Raw genomic sequence first — 19,872 nt, 5'->3', positions numbered from 1 at the left:
ATAGTGGGTTAAATGATCTGGCATTGCAGCAGCTGTGGCATAGGTTGCTACTGCAGCTTGAACCTGATCCCTGGCCCGGGAACTTCACATTCCATGTGATGGCCAAAAAAGAAAAATAAAATCATAATAAAGCAAATGGGGCAAAATATAAATAATTGGGGAATCTGGGTAAAGGGTACACAGAAGTTTCTGATACTAGTCTTGGAACTTTTCTAAAGTTTGAAATACTATAAAAATAGAAACAATAGAAAACAAAAAAGGAAATAACATGTTGGACTTGCCAAACTATATGCTGATTTTCTTCCACAAGTGGAATTACATAAAGATTACTCGAACATGAAACAAAGATAGAGCAGTTCCAAAATTGTGTTCCCTAGAGCACAATTACACCATGACAAATTTATCAGATTTATCAAAATTAAAACAGTTGCTACTGTTTTTCCTTTCCTCTGAAATTCATTTTGGAAATAATTTTATTCATCAGAAATTCACTTGCATAGAAAGTGAGACCTGTAGGGTGAGAGATCATGAAGATTTACTTACCTGGAAAAAGATAAAAAAGGAAAGAATGGAGTGGGAATGGGAGGAGTCGCAGTTCTGTGATGAAAGCCACATGAGTGGCAATGTGACTCTTCCCTAAGACTCTCCAAGGGAGTTCCCTAGTGGTATAGTGGTTAGGACTCAGTGCTTTCACCACTGAGGCCCAGATTCAATCCCTTGTCTGGGAACCATGATCCTACATCAAGCTACTGCACACCAGAGCCAAAAACAAAAACTATGACCATCCACGTCTTCTCCCTAGAAATCATGGTATACATGCATGGAGAGGCTGTCTCATGGAAATAGGAGAAGAGTCCAAGTTTTGCATCTCGTTGACTTAAGAAAAAGAGGGTTGTTTAGACAATATAAATTCTTTGACATAGGAAATCTTTTAAGGAAGATTAAGTCTTCCAACAGACATGGAACCAGGGGTTCCAGGCAAGCTGTGATGGTTAATTTTATGGTTAATCCCTTGACTTGGCTAAGGGGTACCTACATAGATGATAAAACAATAATTATGGGTGTGTCTGTGAGGATGTCACCAGAAAAGATGAACATCTGAATCAGTAAATGAATAAAGAGGATTTTTAGCAATGCCAGTGGGCATCAGCCAATCCCTTGAGTATCTGAATAGAAGGACAAATTTGCTCTCTGCTTAAGTGAAGACATCCATCTTCTGCAGCTCCCTGCCATCTATCAGAGCTCCCAGTTCTGCAGCTTTGGGACTCAGACCCAGACCAGAGTTACACTCCTGCCTCCCTGATTCTTAGGTCTTCAGACTCTGAATTACACCACCAACTTTCCTAGTTCTCCAGCTTGCAGATGTAGCCAGATCGTGGAACTTCTAGGCCTTCATATCCAAGAAAGCTAATTCCTTTAATAAATCTCTTATTATTTATCTACATATGTCCTACTAGTTCTTCTCAGAACACAGATTAATATACAATCCAGTCTAGACATTGGATGACATTTAGTTTTCATATGCAAGGAAAAGGACAAACACATTTATATCAGTTGCTCTGATTATTAGTAGTATCTTATTAATACATGTGTGCAACATTCAAGAAAGTTGCATGAATGATAGCCTGATGAGGGAGGAGATGACGTGTGATTAAACATAGGTATTCGTGGTCTGAGTTCACTGGTCTAGGTTGTGGATCTTGTCTTATAAATGTATGAATGTGCTATTTTATTAGGAATAAAATAGTTGAATTCCTGAATTTATATCATTCTGTTACCAAGTTTTTTAAAAGTGAATCAAATGTTCACCATTTCTTACAATTAAGTTATCTAGGAGACTTTTTTTTTTTTTTTTAACTTAGCTTCAGTCTGAGCACTGATTTACTTCATGGAGCCCTCTTGGTTTTCCACTGCTACAGAACAACTTTTAAGTGTTCTGTGGTCACATAAGCTGAAGAAATACTACTATACAGTGTCATTTTTACAGATACATATTTAAAGAAGGAGGACTTCGAAAACATAGAATGTATTTTCATATTCTCTTTTTACAAAAGGCTTTGAGACAGCATTTTGATTATTCAGATTTATGGGTGGGCTGAGTAATGAATTACCCAGTAACCAGCTGACTTCCACTGTTAATACCAATGTAAAGTATATCTCAGATCAACCTCACAACTTCTAATGAAATTCTTGGGACAGGAATAACTTCTGCAAGGCCCCTATAAACACAGATCAAGGGCATCAAGGGTGAAGCAGCAACATGAGGAATCCACAGGCTAAGAGGCTTCAGCCTGGGGGCACTGCAAATCAAGGACACTCGGCCTATTTCAGATAGCAGTACAGGAATTAAATCATTACTAACTGCAAAACAAAAACTACATCATCAAAACTCAAAAGATGGTAAACAGACTAGATAAAATGCATGTAAGTGAAGAAATTCTCAGGGCTGGAGAAACACAGGACCCTGAAGATAAACAAAGCTTTCTCAACAAAGCTGACACGTATTTATGGTCCTACTCTACTTGGGACTATAGTGCCACTGAAAAGCGGAAACCCAGCTGTCATCTAAGACAGGAAGGGAATTCTGCAAATTTGGCAGCAATCCTTCAGCTTCAGCTGTGTCCTTAATACCTGTCTTGGACTCGGCTATGGTGTGACATTACTACAGAGCTCAGAGAGGTCATGGAGACAGCTCTAGAAAGAATCAAAATTGGAAAAAACAAACAAAAAACAAAAAAACAAACAAACAAAAAAAACTGCTGTATAGAACAGATTCTGAAAAATATCTCAGGATTTAACATATATGAACTGTACAGCTGAACGAACACCTCTCCCCAGATCCTTGCCCTCAGTATTCTTCACCAGTTAGCATTATTTATTTACCCAACTTCAAAATCTGAGTCATCAATACCTCTTTCCTCATTTCCACCTATTAGCTGCCAAGACTTGTAGATTTAACTTCATCCATAATCCACTCCTTCATTTTGATCTTTAAAATCAGGTTCAGGGAGTTCCTGTCGTGGTACAGTGGTTAACAAATCCGACTAGGAGCCATGAGGTTGCGGGTTCAGTCCCTGGCCTTGCTCAGTGGGTTAAGGATCCGGCATTGCCATGAGCTGTGGTGTAGGTTGCAGACACAGCTCGGATCCCTCATTGCTGTGGCTCTGGCGTAGGCTGGCGGCTACAGCTCCAATTAGACCCCTAGCCTGGGAATCTCCATATGCCATGAGTGCGGCTCCAAAAATAAAAATAAAATCAGGTTCAGGTCCTTACTTGTTCAGACTATTAAAATAACCTAGCCTCCCAGTTTTTTACCTCTAATTCGTTTTACCTCTAATTCATTTTATGAGCACCATAAAATTCCTCTTTCTAAAGCACAGTCTGAATCATGCCAATCCCCCTTCCAAACCCTCTTCAATTATTCCTCATGGTTCTGAATCACATACATATTCCTCAGCCCAGCATTCAAGACCCCAGTAATCTCCAGTAGCTCCTCACTGTCTATATCGACTATTATACACCCATTTCCATATAAGCACCACATAGTCCAATTTCCTGTCTCTTCCTCAAACTTCTCTTGACACCTGGATCTTAGCAGGCACACAACTCAATCTCCTCAAATCTTATCCATTTTCCAGGGTCCATACCAAGCACTGCTTTCTCAAAGGAACCTCTCTTCATCTCCCCAGTTAGATGTGATCTCCTACTTTCCTTAATGTAACACATTTTCCTCAGCATCTGTAATGACCTGCCTTCTATTCTACTTATTTGTCTTATCCACTATTATTTTCTCTGAGTTAATATTTATTAAGACTTACCTATGCAACAGGCAATGTATTAGGCATTAGGAATACAGGGGTAAATAAAATAGCCCTGATTCCTCAAATTAAACAGAAAAACTTCAAGCTGGTGTAACCCTGGAGCCTTTACAGTGTACCACATGATAGGCAACTGGAACAAGTGCTTTCTCAAGGTGCTAGAACATACTTCATAAATGTATCAGTGTCATTCAATTAAGATGCTTTATTTAAAACCTCTATTATTAAAAGAATCACTTTAAAGAGGAAATTTGAAGAATCACTTAATCTTTAAGTCTATACCTAAAGACCTGTTCATAACCAAAGCAAAAGTACAAGAAATATCAAGTCTTTCCACTGAAATATTTTAGGGCAAAAATTTTCAAATTTTAAAGCTATCTATAATTTATCTGTTTAACAAACAAATGAAACAAAGCATGGAAAGAAAGAAAATCAGACTTTGGTGTCAATGGAACTTCAAATGAATGAAAAGATTAATTGAATGAATTTATGGGTCTGCTTTTCTGACAGGTTTTGGATCTATGGGCTTTTTTTTTTTTTTTTTTTTTTGGCTGCACCCAGGGCATGTGAAAGTTCCCAGGCCAGGGACTGAACTCGTGCCAGAGCAGTGACCTGAGTCACAGCAGTGACAATGCCAGATGCTTAACCCACTGAGTCACCAGGTAACTCCCAGGCCTATCATTTTAGGATCTCAGTAAAATCTCCAGAAGGAGATAACACAGATAGGGATATGTATAGTGATCAGGTAAAAAGATGAAAGGATATAATTGTGAGATGAACTATGTTCAAATATCATTAAGAAGAAATATAAGATTTCTCAGGTCCCTATCCTGGACTCAGCCACCAGTGAAAGAACTTTGATAGTTAAAAGATGAGAGGAACTCTCTTGTGGTGCAGCAGGTTAAAGATCTAGAGTTGTCACTGGAGCAACTGGAGCATCTTGTGTGGCTGCTGTGGCGTGGGTCTGATCCCTGGCCCCGGAACTTTCACAGGCTGCAGGTGCAAAAAAAAAAAAAATAGATGGGGAAGTTCTTACCATACATTCCCATTTTATTTATAAGTATGTAAATTATTACAACTCAATTTCAAATATCCCCATGATTCACGGTCATGTCCAATGCCCCACCCATGTTCCACTCCCCACCCATCTCTGTCCAAACAGTTCCTTATTTACCTCATATGCATCTTTGATGTTCAAGGGTTCACCAAGAGCTGCCACATGTCCCACGATGCCTTTGTTCCACTCTAAGCGGATACAGTTATTTGAAGCCTCTTCCAGTGTTGAACCTTCTGCAACATCAAAGAGGCGGCTGATGAGAAACTTGTCATTGGAGCTGTCTTCACAGACGAGGAACAGGGAATAGCGGTCAGCAGAGATGAGTCCATGGATGTGCAAGAAAATTTTGTGACATAAGGCTGTGACATCCAAGTGACTAGAAATATCTTTCACTAATTCCAAGAGTCTCGAGCACTGGTCCCCTTCATCATTATCAAACCTTGGGGGGGTTAGAGGCATCTGTTCCTTCTTTTCTGAGTCAGAGAGGAAGCTCACAGTTCCCTCAGAATCCTTGACAACGATGGGTCTAAGAGGCCGATCAAATTCGGAGGCAGAGATTTTCCTGGTTGGTGTTCCAGGGACACTGCTATCTGCACGGGGACTCTGCTGTGAAGGGCAGGAGCAAAATTCTGTGTGGCCTCTGATGCCCTCCTTGCACAAAGGGATGGTGTGAACTCTCTCAGCAAACCATGCATTGACCATTTCTCTGCAGACAAGAACATGTAGACACATTAAATATTTAAGAAGGAAAAGTACTACTCCTGAAAGCTTCTAAAAAGCCTCTCACGGTAAACTGATGAGATAATAATTCGAATTGTATAGAAAATAAAAACAAGATGGTTTATTTAAAACAGTTTTAATTTGAAAAACTGTAGAAGACAACTGCTTCACTGAACGCTGTAATATAAACGTCTGACTCTTACGTACACATGTATTCAGGTACCTGATTTATCAAGTGTCAAGGCTGTGCCTCTCAAAATCAGTTTGTAAAAGACACTAAATTAGACAATACCCTTAGGGAAACATAAATATGGAAATTAATCAGCTATTTAAAACACACAACTTGGACTGAAGTTAAATATTTAGAAAAAATTTTTAATGTATCTAAATTTGGCTAGCTTCGGAGTTCTCCTGTTGCAGCGCAGGGGAAACGAATCTAATTAGTATCCATGAGGATGAGGGTTCAATCCCTGACCCTAGTTCAGTGGGTCGAGGATCCAGCATTGCTGTGAGCTGTGGTATATGTCAAAGACATGGCTCGGATCCCACACTGCTGTGGCTGTGGCATAGACCAGCAGCAGCAGCTCTAATTCAACCCCTAGATTGGGAACTTCCATATGCTGCAGGTGTGACCTTAAAAAGCAAAAACATAAAATAAAGTTGGCTGGCTAAAATGCTTAATATCAGATAGTTTTATCTATACTGTTAGATTTAGAAAGGTAAAAGGAAAACAACAATTTGATCTGTTACTCTAGCAGAAAGATTGTGGACTTCCATTAATATCATTCTAATAATGCTTGTTTAAATAATGGTAAAAAATGACCTCTTCTCCTAGATTGTCCACTCCTTATAGAAAGGAGGAAAACAAAAAAGCACTCAATAACTTTTAAAATTCAGTCCAGGAAAACTGAATTTATGTTGTTAATGTGCAATCCCATGAAGAAAACTATCCGAGATAAAGTCTTCACGGTAGGTGATTTTTTTTTTTAAACAAATATATTAAATCATACACATCCAAATGATTGCTGTTCAATTCAAATAATTTCTCTTGGGAAATTGTAATCTTATGTCAACTGATGGTGCCATTACTTTAGACATTTTTGGAACTCTTCTTTTGAAACTAACTTTAAAAAAAGTCATAAGCCATATAAAAGTATTAGTTTTCTCTAAAAGTTAGATCTTGTTTTTCAATGAGCTGCCCTCTGAAAACAAGCAAATAAAACCACAAAAGACCTACAGTTATAGTTAACTTTATATCTTAGGCATTAAACTTGACTTTTTCCAAAACTCTAATGTACTTTCAAAAGATAAAAACTTGTTATCACTGAACCTATTTAAAAGAATTGGCCTATAAAAAGCAATGCAATCTCCACTCTCTAATGACACTGATTATTTTCACCAAACAGCCAGGATAAAAAAGTCTGACAATGCACAGACACTCTCCAATTCCTTTGGCTATAGTAAAAATTGATGTCACCTCTTCAGAGGGTAAGTAGGCAATATCTAACAAGTTTTAAAATGCATGTATCCTTTGCGCCAGAGATTTTACACACGTGGCAAAAGAAGTACCATGGTATTTATTTACTGTTGTCTGTTACACAGCAAAGATAAAAAGTAACCTAATGCCACCAACAGAAGAGTGGCAAAACACATCATGGTGAATTTATAAATGCAACACTGGGCAGACATTTAAAAATGGTCATGGATACTGATAAGAAGAACTGCCATGATTTATTAAGTGAAAAACAGACCCAGAAAGGGAAGAGTTCACCTTTTTCCTGACTCTCTACTCTTTCACTTATGGAATATTTCATTCATTATTTAATTTTGAACAATCTCTTTTTTGGTAAACATATATTACCCTGAAATGATACCAATCTAAAATGAAATGGGTCAAAAAAAAAAAGATAACAGAGGTATTATCAGTATTACTTCACAATTCCAATTGTTAGATAGAGCTATAAATGTGAAAGCTCTCTCTAAAAGCAATGTAGTGAGTATACTGTATAGATCTCCATACCTGTAGCACAGAATTTTTAAAAGTATAGTTATCCTAATGTTTTATAACTGCATGTCATGGCTTCTGACAAAATTTCCAGTGATGAGGACATATGTTGATATCAAAATAGTGTTGTATCTCAAAAACTCTGATAGAAATGAGGGGGACATATTTTGAGAAATGCTTACATAACCTCAAAAATCTCAACTAGCAATGCCAAAAACAATGATGTCAGATATGCAAGTGAATCTGTCAAAAATATACAGGAAGCACTTGAATACTTTGTAAAATGTGAGGAAAAAAGCAATATGTTTAAATTAACATATCTTATGTGACTTAAAAATATGTAAGTGTAACTTAAATTGTCAAATCAATATAAAAATAGGCATTTTAACTATTTCAGTTAGAAATCTGAAATGTAGCCTCAACTTAATCTTCTCGTTAGAAGATGGTGGTCAACTTTTTTATTTTTTAATCAAACCACCCGCTTGACAACTCTATGTGACCATCTAAACAGACACCTTAAAATGGTGACATCAGAATTCCTAATACTCCACTCATGGTCTTGCTCCAACCTCACTCCCTGTCAGTTTTCTTCGTGTTAATAAATACCACCACCACCTCCCCAGTTACTCAACCACACATCTAGGAATAGCCATAAATTTCTGTTCCCTTCAATTCTCGTATCCAATCCTGTCAACTTGACTTCCAAAACCCTATATCCCAGTATGTCCTGTAGCACCTCCCTGGTCCAAGCCCCATCGTCTCTCACCTTGGACCATGGCCACAGCCCCTCGACTGGCCTCTCTGATATTACACTAGCCTCCCTTCAAGCCATTCTCCAGACAGCAGCTTGAGTAATCTCTAAACAAAGTAAACTTCAACATCTTAACTACCCTACTTGGCTTTTCACTGAATGGGGAATAAAATACAAATTCTTCCAATTCCCCATCTGTTCCTCTCGTGCATGCTGGCCTCCTCGTGCTCCTCAAGCACATCACACTCTGACTGGCCCCAGTCTGGAAGGGGCTCCTCACCTGCACCTGGCTGATCACAGCTCCCTCATCCCCTGGGTAGACAGGTTTTCCCTAATGACTCCACCTCAAGTGGCCCTGACATATTATATTCTCCCCCTATACTATCTGAATTCTCACTATCGCCTGTTGTTCTTATTTATTAATCTGTTGGCTTAACTGTCTTCTCCGAGTAGATGTAAATCTATACTTGTCTGTCTTGTTCATGACTGCATTCCTGCACTTAGAAAATGCCCATCACATACTATGTCCTCGATAAATATTTGAGTGAAGTAAATGAACAAATGAAGGCTCTGAAATTAACTGCATTGAAAGGGACCACAGTCTTGTGAATATCTGAATGCTGGTATAGTTGTTACAGAAAACTGACACTGTGTTTTAACTATTAATGTTCATCATCCCTTGGATGTAAGACTCACAACCAACCATGGCTAATTTACCCTCAGATTATTTTATAGGGCCTACTATATGTCTTAAATGGAGCCAGTGCCCCAAAATTCTTTGTCATGTGTTCTATATTACTATACTTAATTGTTTCAAAAGTGTCTTATTTCAAAATATTTTCCTTGAGAAATAAGCTCGGTATTAAATGACAGAGAAAGGAGATCTAGGGAGTTCTCTTGCAGCACAGTGAGTTAAGGACCCAGTGTTGTCACTGCAGTGGCTTGGGCCACTGCTGTGGCTTGGGTTTGATCCTGGCATGTGGACACAGCCAAAAAAAAAAAAAAGTAGATCTAGTATATTCAGTCACTCGATTAATAATTTTTATGAACCAGCAGTCATGGGAGGAAGGGTTTTCTCATGATCACATTATTGATTATCTGAGTTCCCTGTAGATATGTGCCTGCAAGGAAAAACACATTATCATAACATCAAAACAATCACTTATAAACCAACCACAAATAAAATTAAATCATCTCTCACACCCCTCTCTCTTCAAGCATCCATTGACATTTTGCAGTGTGTGACCTATGTGGCTATATGAAGTGGGCCTTCCTTGTTAAGACTAATATCATCTCCTGTTGGTTCTTTCTTCATATTTTAGTCTCTGCAAATACAAATCACCTGCAGAGTGAAATTTAAATTCTTATGTAAGATATAGAAATTCTAGAAGTAGACAAAAGTGATATTGGAGAGCCATTCTAATATTGCATTAAGCCATTGATAATTAAAGGTAATACCCAATGAAAGTTCAGCTAACAACTGAAAAAAGAATAAATAAGGATAATCACATAATACCTGCAAAGAGAATTCTAACTATATTATAGATTAAGAAAGGCTGTTGGAAAAACTGAAGAAGTCTTCAGATACTAATTCAAAAACTATTTTTGGGAAAAAAAAGATTCTCTTTATGATCCTGCTGCAAAAGTCAAATAGGAAGTAAAGATACTTATTTATGGTAAAGTCTCGCCAGAAAATTGTTTATTCTACAAATTAGCTTGGCGTTTTCACTGTAATCTAAATTGTATTAAAATCTAAAATAAATTTACTTTCATAATCTGTGGTTCCATTTTTTAAGATCAAGTTTCAATCAAAATGTTCCCTGATATTTTTCTATTTTAATTGGATTCACTTTTAAATACTTTTTGTTCCTAGAATGAATTATTCTCATGAAGATCCTTGGGTGCCTCAGGTGCTATGCTGGGCACCAAGGATACAGGAATGAGCAAGCCCAGACCTCTCCTCCCCAAACTGAAGCTTACATTGTGTCCTGAAGTTATGTCCTACATAACTGCATACAAATGAATAAAGATGAGCATGTCAAAGATGAGGATAAAAACACCAGATGGTATTCAAGAAAACTGGTCGGTGGCTCTGACCAGGCAAATCACTTCTATGGCCCAGGATAGGATCTCTATTTTCCCTTCTTCCCCTTCCTTGATTCTATGAGCTTTTGAAAAGTATTTACACCAGGGATACTGGAATAAAAAATAAAAAGCACCATTTTATTTAAACCTTGTGATGCAGGAATTAACAATCCTACTTTCTAAATTATGAAGCTAAATTAAATGGCTGAACCAAACATATTCTGCTAATTGGAAGCAAAAGCAGGAATCAAATCCAGGTCTCCTATTCCAAGTTTTACATCCTATAAGAATAAAAAAGTTCCCAGAACAACAATGCCTGTCATGAAGAAGACACTTCATAACTTCTAGCTGCATCTGAAAATCAAAAATCAAATCTAAACATACAAGGCATTGAGAGGATAAAAATCACTTAAAATAACACATTCTCTAACTTAATTCTTTTCATTCAGATCATAAAAGGATGGCACACCAAACCACTGAGGTAAAAACACTGCCTCAAGGGACTCAGAGAACAAAGCTTCTTAAGGATAGATAAGCACCTTGAAAAAAAAAAAAAGAAATCTGACTGAATCCCAAGTCTATGTTTCTCCGAAAACAGGTCATGGTTTATAAACCTAAAATGATGCACTGAAAAGAATGTATAAGTGAGTTCAAGAGAAGGAAAATCCTTAGGGCTGCTAGATTTAGCAAATAAAAATACAGAACATTCAGTTAAAATTGAGTTTCAGAAAAATAATGAGTAATTTTTTAATATACATAATATCTAAAATTCAAATTTTACTGAGCATCCCATATTTTAGCTGGACATGCTAGTCATTCAATATTCTGTTTTTCCCAATTGAAATTGTTGGCAGATAGACAACAAAGAAAAGGTAGCATACTAATGAGCTCCAGGATATCAAATCCCTAATACTAATTTTATTATCAAAAGAACACAAAAGGATCCTGTGTCCCACACTGTGATACTATGTATGATAATTAAACCTTTGCAAAGCTCTTGGATTAATAATTTGAAACATAAAATTCTTCTTAAGTCAAGGCTTTTTATTTTACTGTCAAAACTATACCATATATTTAATAGAGAAAAAAACTGCAATATACTTATTAAAGTGAGATTGACTAATTGCTAGAAATTCTTGGGATTTACAAAGCACCAAGAGGCTGTTTTTTTTTCAGCCATAAATCCTAAATTCTAAGCCATAACTTAGCATTTGTGACTAATGGGATTTGTGACCAGTGGCAAACAATTTTCTTCTTCTGAGTTTCAATTTCATCCTTTATTAAACAAGGAAAATACTGCCTGTTGTAACTTCTTCATGAATTGTGCCGATTGTCTTCAGCAGGGTATAAAGTCAAGGATACCAAATTGGGCAACAGGAGATAACTCTAGTTGTAGCTGCAAGACGACACAGATGTGGGGCTGAACCAAGCACAACGTCTCTGGAGTTCATTTTCTACAGAGTACAAGTTCTTTATTGTAAAAAATGGGCAGCTGAATGAACAGGCCACAAAGCCATGAAGACGCCTATAATGGCTTACATTATCAACAGGCCAGTAGGTGATGATTATTAGGTCAACTTTGGTCATCTCTTTGCCTCTCGGCTTCCTCATTTTTAAAGAGGAGAAAGGTTTCTTACTCCTTCACTCATCACACAGAGTCGATGTTCGAGTCCAGTTAGAAAATGTGAATGGAGGCATTTTGAAATCTCTTTCATGTATTTAAGAATTTGCTATCTCCTATACCTTTAGTACTCATCCCACTGGAGACGGAGGGCTGGAGGAAGGAGCAATGGCTGTGTTTCCTCATAAAGTTCAGCCAAGAGGATCAGAGAAGATGAGAAAAAAAAAAGGTCATGTTCCTGGTAATACAAGCCCACAGGCTGAGTGAGTTTAACGTTTTGGAAACAGGCTGGCTACATACACCCAGAGTATTCAGAGTCCTTGGCTAAATGAAAAAAGGAAAGCAAAGGAAAGTCAGTCCTTGGCCAAAGCAGATATTGCAGATTGTAATTTTTTATAGAATCCTACTAGTTCTTCCCCTAAAAAGAAGAGTTACATCATAACTCTAAAATTACATCCTGGCCATCTGAGCAAAAAGAACAAAATGGATATAGGTTCTACAGGTATTTTTACCCTCTGCCACAGGCGCTATTAACTCAGAGACTCTGCTTTCATATGCAAGCATGTCCTTGCTAACTGCCCTGCAATCAAAAGCAGAGTGGCTCTCTTGAAGTCTTTTTGAGTTGAATTAACTTTTACAAGGCTGTTAATGAAAGACAACAGGCCCTAGACACTTGAAATAAAGCCATGGCCAAGGGAAATGCAATAAAAATCGATGCCAAGAATTTATAATCAATGACAAGATCCTGATGTTTAACATCTCATCCAAATCATTCCTTCTCTCCTCACCAAAATCTGTTTTATTATCCTCCAGTCAGTTATTTCCTTCCCCATTTTATTTATTACATAAAAATCTCTTACCTCATAAATGAGTTGTATTATATATCTCTTTTGAATGGGTGAATCAGATTGAGTTTTGTTTTTAAACATTTACAATATGTCTTACAGTAACTGAAAAAATCTTAGAAGGTACCAAAATCAATGTTGGGAGTTATTCCTCTCTCAGGTTAACATGAATGTGAACACCATCTGTGGTTTCAAACTTGTAGATACCAGAAATGCTGCTCAGGGCTCACTAACGGACCCTTTCCCACACTGAGCAAGTAAAGAACTTGATATTAATGAGATAGTAAGAAGTAAAGCCAACGGGAAGTTGTTAAGTTTCTTGTAAGTTATCATAAATGTGACCTGAATTATAAATCTCAACACTTTTTTCGAAAACAATGAATTCAATCAAAGGTTTACTGTCTTAATATTCTACCTTAGGGAAGACTTGTAGCTCACACTGTCCATGCAATGATGATTTAATACGAAAAAAAACAGTGTCATGAGGAATAATGTTTAACATATTTTGATTTCATGAGGGTTCTTTATAGCACTAACACCACTACATCCTTCAAGACAATGTTTCAATGTGGGTGGAATGCCCTACAAAACTAAATGAGTTCATATACTATAAGGCCAGACAGCTAGGTACTAGCAGCTGCTGCAGGGAAGAGTGAGCTTGAAATTTCTAGTGACAAACATTTTGGGTCATTAGTAATACACAGAGGAATGAATACATTCATTTGTGAATGATTAAAAGAACTGAAGGAATTCTGGCAGGCAGGAAGACTAAGAGATAAACTGTCATTTTCTACAATGGTTGTAACAAAAGAGTTTTTCTCATCAAAATTACACACACGGTGGAAATAAAGTGCTACATATTTCATACTATACATTGTATGTGCTCAAACTTTTTTTGTTTTTGTTTTTTTTTTTTTTTGTCTTTTTAGGGCTGCACCCTCGGCATATGGAGGTTCCCAGGTTAGTGGTCAAATTGAAGCTGTAGCCATTGGTCTAGGCCACAGCCACAGCAATGCAGGATCCGAGGCACATCTGCAACTTACATCACAGGTCATGGCAACACCGGATCTTTAACCCACTGAGCCAGGCCAGAGATTGAACCTGAGTCCTCATGGATACTGGTCGGGTTCATTAACCGCTGAGCCATGACTGGAACTCCTAGGCACTCGTGTTTTTAAAGAAGATGAAAAATGTATAATTCTTAAAATGACAGACTCAAGTTAATAACTGAATTTAATGGTACCAAGCAAATAATATCTTTTTAATGGCTATTTAAATAGGTTCAAGTTTTGTATATCAGGTACACTTTGGTTCATACTTTACAAAACTTTCACAAATTGATTAGTAATATTCATTGAAAAAAAATTGGAGGTCACTATATGGCAATTACTCTGTTAAGAATGAAAACTTTCGGAGTTCCCCTCGTGGCGCAGTGGTTGACAAATCCGACTAGGAACCATGAGGTTGCGGGTTCGATCCCTGCCCTTGCTCAGTGGGTTGCCAAACCGGCGTTGCCGTGAGCTGAGCTGTGGTGAAGGTTGCAGACGCGGCTCGGATCCCGCGTTGCTGTGGCTCTGGCATAGGCCGGTGGCTGCAGCTCTGATTCGACCCCTGGCCCGGGAACCTCCATATGCCGCGGGAGCGGCCCAAGAAATAGCTAAAAAAAAAAAAAGACAAAAAAAAAAAAAAAAAAAAAGAATATAAACTTTCTCGGGAGTTTCCATTGTGGTGCAGGGGAAACGAATCTGACTAGGAACCATGAGATTGTGAGTTTGATCCCTGGGCCTTGAGCTGTGGTGTAGGTGGCAGATGTGGCTCAGATCCCACATTGCTGTGGCCGGCAGCTATAACTCTGATTCCATCCCTAGCCTGGGAACCTCCTTATGCCGTGGGTGCGCCATAAAAAGCAAAAAAAAAAAAAAAATGAAAACTTTCCCCCCTTGCAATTTCTCGTTTTCATTCAATATTATTACCTTTCACAAAAAGGAAAACTATAATTTGGAGTTTCTATTCTATATATTTTCCACTAATCTAGACAAGTCACAGCTTATTACAAATACCTGCTATCTAGAAATATTATATAGGATACACAAAAATGTATTGACAGCAGAGGGGGATGCAAACTCTCACATGGCATTTCAAATATGATTAGCAAAAGGAAAACACACACACACACACACACACACACACACACACGAACACACACACCTGTGTCCACAGGGACTTTATGCCGCAATTCTTTTTTTACTGAAGTTAAACACATTAAATAGTTCACTCATCTTAAAAAGACAGAAATCCTTTAAAAATACACATTCAGGAGTTCCCATCATGGTGCATGGGAAACGAATCCAACTAGGAACCATGAGGTTGTGGGCTGGATCCCTGGCCTCACTCAGCGGGTGAAGGATCCAGTGTTGCTGTGAGCTGTGGTGTAGGCCGGCAGCAACAGCTCTGATTAGACCCCTAGCATGGGAACCTCCATACGCCCCGGGTGCAGCCCCAAAAGGACAAAACAAACAAACAAACAAACAAAAAAACATATTCAGTATTCCAAATGCCCTGAAAGGGAAAAATAATTAAAATACTTTGTCTAGGTTTTATAGAATACTTCTTGGCATCTAGAAAAGAAAAAAGAAAAATTTGCAGTGTAAAATTCTGATATAAGCATAATTCTCATGAGTCAAAAACATAATTACATAAAACCTATTTGTAAAGCAAATAGTTTAATGTGTTTTGTACTCTTGCCTAAAATAATGTAGCTTTGAATTATTCTTTGAAAATATACTGTACTTAGGGTATTTGTGTTCTAATACTAAAAATATAATTGTAACAGTCTAGTACCTAAATATTCAGCCACTCTATTTTAAAATGTGATTTGAGAGTTTCCACTTTTTATATTCTAAAAATTATATATAGAAATGAAACCCACTTGGGCAAAGTCTCTAGGCACCTCATTTAGTATTAGGCTTGCACATTAAGCAGCCTACAAGAAACCAAGCTCTTCCTGAATTAAACTCCTCATAACATTAAATCTATGAGCCTTTGCTTTGCTTTGCTTCCATTAATATTGATACCGAACTTCAGTAGAGAATGGCCGTTAAGGGCTCTAGGTAAGACAGACTTAGGCTTCAACCTAGAGTTGTTTCTTTCTAAGAATAAAATATCAGGTGTGTTATTTACTCTCTCTATAAAATGGAGATAATGGCATTCATTGGGTCCTTAAGAAAAGCAAGGGAAATGATGCCTATTAACTGAGAGCATAGAATATGGTAAACAGTATTTAATATGTAATAGTTATTGTTTTTACAATAATTGAACATTAACTGGAGTATGTTTTCAAAAGCAACTGAATTTTTCTTGTAAAAATAAAAAGAATGGGAATTCCCATTGTAGCTCAGCATCCATGAAGATGCAGGTCGATCTCTGGCCTCACTCAGTGGGTTAAGGATATGGTGTTGTCATGAGCTGTCGTATAGGTCAGAGATGCAGCTCGGGATCTGGCGGTGCTGTGGCTATGGGGTAGGCCAGCAGCCACAGCTCCAATTTGACCCGTTGCCTGGGAACCTCCATATGCTGTGGGAACAGTCATTAAAAAAAAAAAAAAGAAAAAGAAAATAAATAAAAAAGAATGTATTCATGGATTTCTACAGAGTAACTAGATGTTAGCCATTTGTTTCTTCTTAAGCTCCTAGTTTAAAAGCACTAATTTCTCTATACAAAGAGCGCAAAAAAAAAAGTTTTTTAATGTTAGCATTTTCTCAAATTGGAACTGAAAAAACAGACTCCCTAGACCAATAACTATGCTTACATATGACATAATTTTGATTAATGCATAAAGATTAAGAGCAGAACATGTAGTTGATGAAAATTTGTATAAGAACATAACTTGTTTTTCTATTACTACTCAGAACTTAATTTTAAAAAATAAGTTATAGAATTTGGGGGATGACTCTTCAAAATATCAAAGACAGAATAAAACTGACAATAAATGTGATAAAATATACAACTAATTACCTACAATAAAAACCATAAATGCTAATATTTCCATTTTATAGAGAAAGCAGATAAAGTACCTAAGGTCATACTCTTAGAGGTAATTATGAGGTTGAAGTTTAAATCTGTCCTACCTGGGGCCCTTAACCACCATAAATAGAAATAAATTTTGAAGGGTTCAGAACAGTGGTATCAACCAAACAGTGGTGCGAGCCTTTGGGGGGCTTTTGGAAATGTATATTGCCGTGATCCAATGCTCCTGACATTTACTGTCTGGGGCCCAGGGATGTTAAACATTCTATAATATATAATACATGAAAAGCTTCTCACAACAAACAATGGCACTATCAAATGCTGCATAGCATCCCCTTTAAGAAGCAACGGCTTAAATAAAAGATTAACATAGTATAACAGGGTATTAAATGAAATGGGAGATCTGGGACACCACCAAGTGATTCCTCCAATAATCTCTACTCTGATGTTATAGTAAGTAACATAACTATGTTTCTGGCATGGATTAGAAATGAATGCTACCTAAAGTTATTTAATATTTCCAAGTTTTCTCCAGCTATGAAAACATCTGAGAGGCTTACTGGGACCATATATAAATAAAATGCGAACTGCTTCATATGGTTTTATATTCAAATTTGACGGACAGTTGGAACAGACGTTTTGTAATTTTCCGTGCATATACAACCACATGTATGAAAAACGCTCCTTAAAGGAGACCTACTTATATCTGAAAGAAAACCTAATAACTGAAATCTATGCTATAAATATGTAAACTAATTAGTTCTGCAGCTTAGATATGGGAGAGACTGGACTTGACTGGCATGTTTCAATCTGAGGTATGAGAAGCCCTGAGAGTCCAAAGCAAGTATGTTTTGAAGATCTGCATTTTTTCTATGGAAATGATTTAATTTTGTGTTTTTACACTAATGACAATTAAAACCAAAAGAAAAGGTGAAAGAAGTATACTTTAAATTACTGGGATGAACATCTTATAACCAAATACTATCCTGCAATTTTAGTGGTCAGGTTTATATTTGTGCTTACAATCACACTGCCACCCAACAGTTCTGGGATAAAGAGAAAATAAAAGAGATAGATTTACTATGCAAATACGCTTCCAAGCCAATAAAACCCAAAAGCTGGTATACTGTGGTATAGGACTAAAAGCGTCGTGATTGTTAGGAGAGACCCAGTGGGAGAAATGAATGAATCATCATAAGGCAATTGTAGCAAAGGCAAGCTGACCTCACCAGACCCCCATCAGGCAGTAGGGGCCATATTCACTCTGCAAGGGTGACTTAATGAATGCTGTCAATTTGCATTTGGCTAGGGTTTTATCATTTCATTCATAATTAACTTATATATTTATTTTGGTATTATAGTTGCCTAAGTAGCCTAAGTACTACAATTATGATTAAATTAGACCTACTCTTAAGAATTCCACATTTAACTAACATTAAAATAAGAGTCAATAATAGGTATGGCAGATATCTGGAACTTCTGGGTGCACTCACATCACTTTCTTTTGGGCCTTTCCCCTCCCCCACTGATACAACACACTATGAGTTACCTGCCCCAGCAAAGCAGTAAGACAATCCTATTTATTCTTCTGGACACAATGATTGGTTCAGAGCAGGTAAGTGATGCAAGCAAAGCCAAATTAATTATGAGATGGACTGATATGGATAAGAAGTTACTTCTAAAACATCAGAAGTTTAAGATCCACATAAACTTGCCAAGAAGAAACCTCCAGCACACGAAGTAGGATGCGGGAGAATAACGGCAACAAAGGGGAGGATGAATGGATGGATGGGTGGGTGGACGGATGGACAGAAAGAAGGAAGGATAGATTAGGCAGGTATATAAACAGTAAAACAGAATCTTGACAAAATTATTTCATCAGGTGAATTTCACAGCCAAACTAATCTGCAAAAACTAAGATACAGGAAATCAGTAAGAATGTCTTTCTTTAACAGGGGAACATTAGTTAAGTTTGAGAAACAATGGATTACAAGATTCCCTCTAACTCTAAAGTCCAAAGATCATGTGTGTGTGTGTGTGTGTGTGTGTGTGTGTTATTTCATCAGTTTAAAAAAAAAAATCAAGATATTTTCTTATAACCTCAGCATATTCAACAGAAAACAGAAATGATTTTTTTTATAGTTATCACTAGGGATATATCAGATGGAGATCTTTTCTCTACTAAGTTTAGATGTAATAAAATTATTCAGGGAAGACAATTTGCAAATAGTTAATCTTACTTTACAATTCAGAATCAAGGGAAAAGTCTCAAAGAATACAGAAGCTAACAGTGGCACCTAAGACTTTAAAAAGCATGTTCACTGCAAACTATAAATGGAAGTTTGTATGTGTGTATATATATATATGTATATATATATATGAGCTTTATATTTATATATGTATGAGCTTTTTAAAAAAAGCTTTTTACAATAATTATCAGAATAATTCTTATAAACGTAACACTCAGTTTGCTTTACCTGCCTTAAATATTTGGTTGGCAATAAGTATAAATTCCTACCAGTTAGAGAAAATGAATAAAGCACACCACGGAAAAAAAAATATGATTCAAAATAAAATGAGAATACCAAGTCAGTAAATAAGATTACAGAGCTAAATATCAAACGAATGACTCATGTGGAAAGAGTTTCTTCAATTTTTATTCTTAGGTTGTAGTTCACAGGCACTTTTTTTTTTTTTTAAACCAAGAACCTGATTTAACAGATATACAGATATTCTCAAGGTCCCATCAATCAGCTATAACACTGATCAATTGAATCTATATCTGTCCAGCTAAACTAATCTCATAGGAAGTCCTGCAAAGTCAGTAGCTAGTCTGCATCATAAACTCAAAAATTAGTCATTTTTCAACTCTCCCCTATCAATCAACTGTGATTTATTTAATTGCCCCGCAGTCCTTACTAATCCCAGGAAGGGTTTTTATCCT

General features: G+C 37.0%; 1 protein-coding gene across 6 annotated transcripts in view; it reads right to left on the bottom strand.

Moving 5' to 3' along the window:
- PDE5A (phosphodiesterase 5A) overlaps positions 1–19,872 on the bottom strand; it is a 149,810-nt gene that overhangs the window by 124,816 nt on the left and 5,122 nt on the right. For all 6 annotated transcript variants that reach the window (XM_021101650.2, XM_021101654.2, XM_021101648.2 and 3 more), the window contains exon 2: positions 4,993–5,581. In XM_021101650.2, the coding sequence (XP_020957309.2) occupies positions 4,993–5,577 (585 nt within the window). In that variant the 5' untranslated portion in view covers positions 5,578–5,581. The remainder of the gene's footprint in view (positions 1–4,992; positions 5,582–19,872) is intronic.

The sequence above is a fragment of the Sus scrofa genome, chromosome 8 (assembly GCF_054392235.1).
Source record: "Sus scrofa isolate SSC_HxYL_T2T_F1_AM1 chromosome 8, Sscrofa_HxYL_maternal_Yorkshire_Landrace_v2.0, whole genome shotgun sequence".
In the NCBI taxonomy this organism is placed as follows: domain Eukaryota; kingdom Metazoa; phylum Chordata; class Mammalia; order Artiodactyla; family Suidae; genus Sus; species Sus scrofa.
The sequence above is the reverse complement of the archived record's forward strand: the minus strand, read 5'-3'. Positions and strand labels throughout refer to the sequence as shown.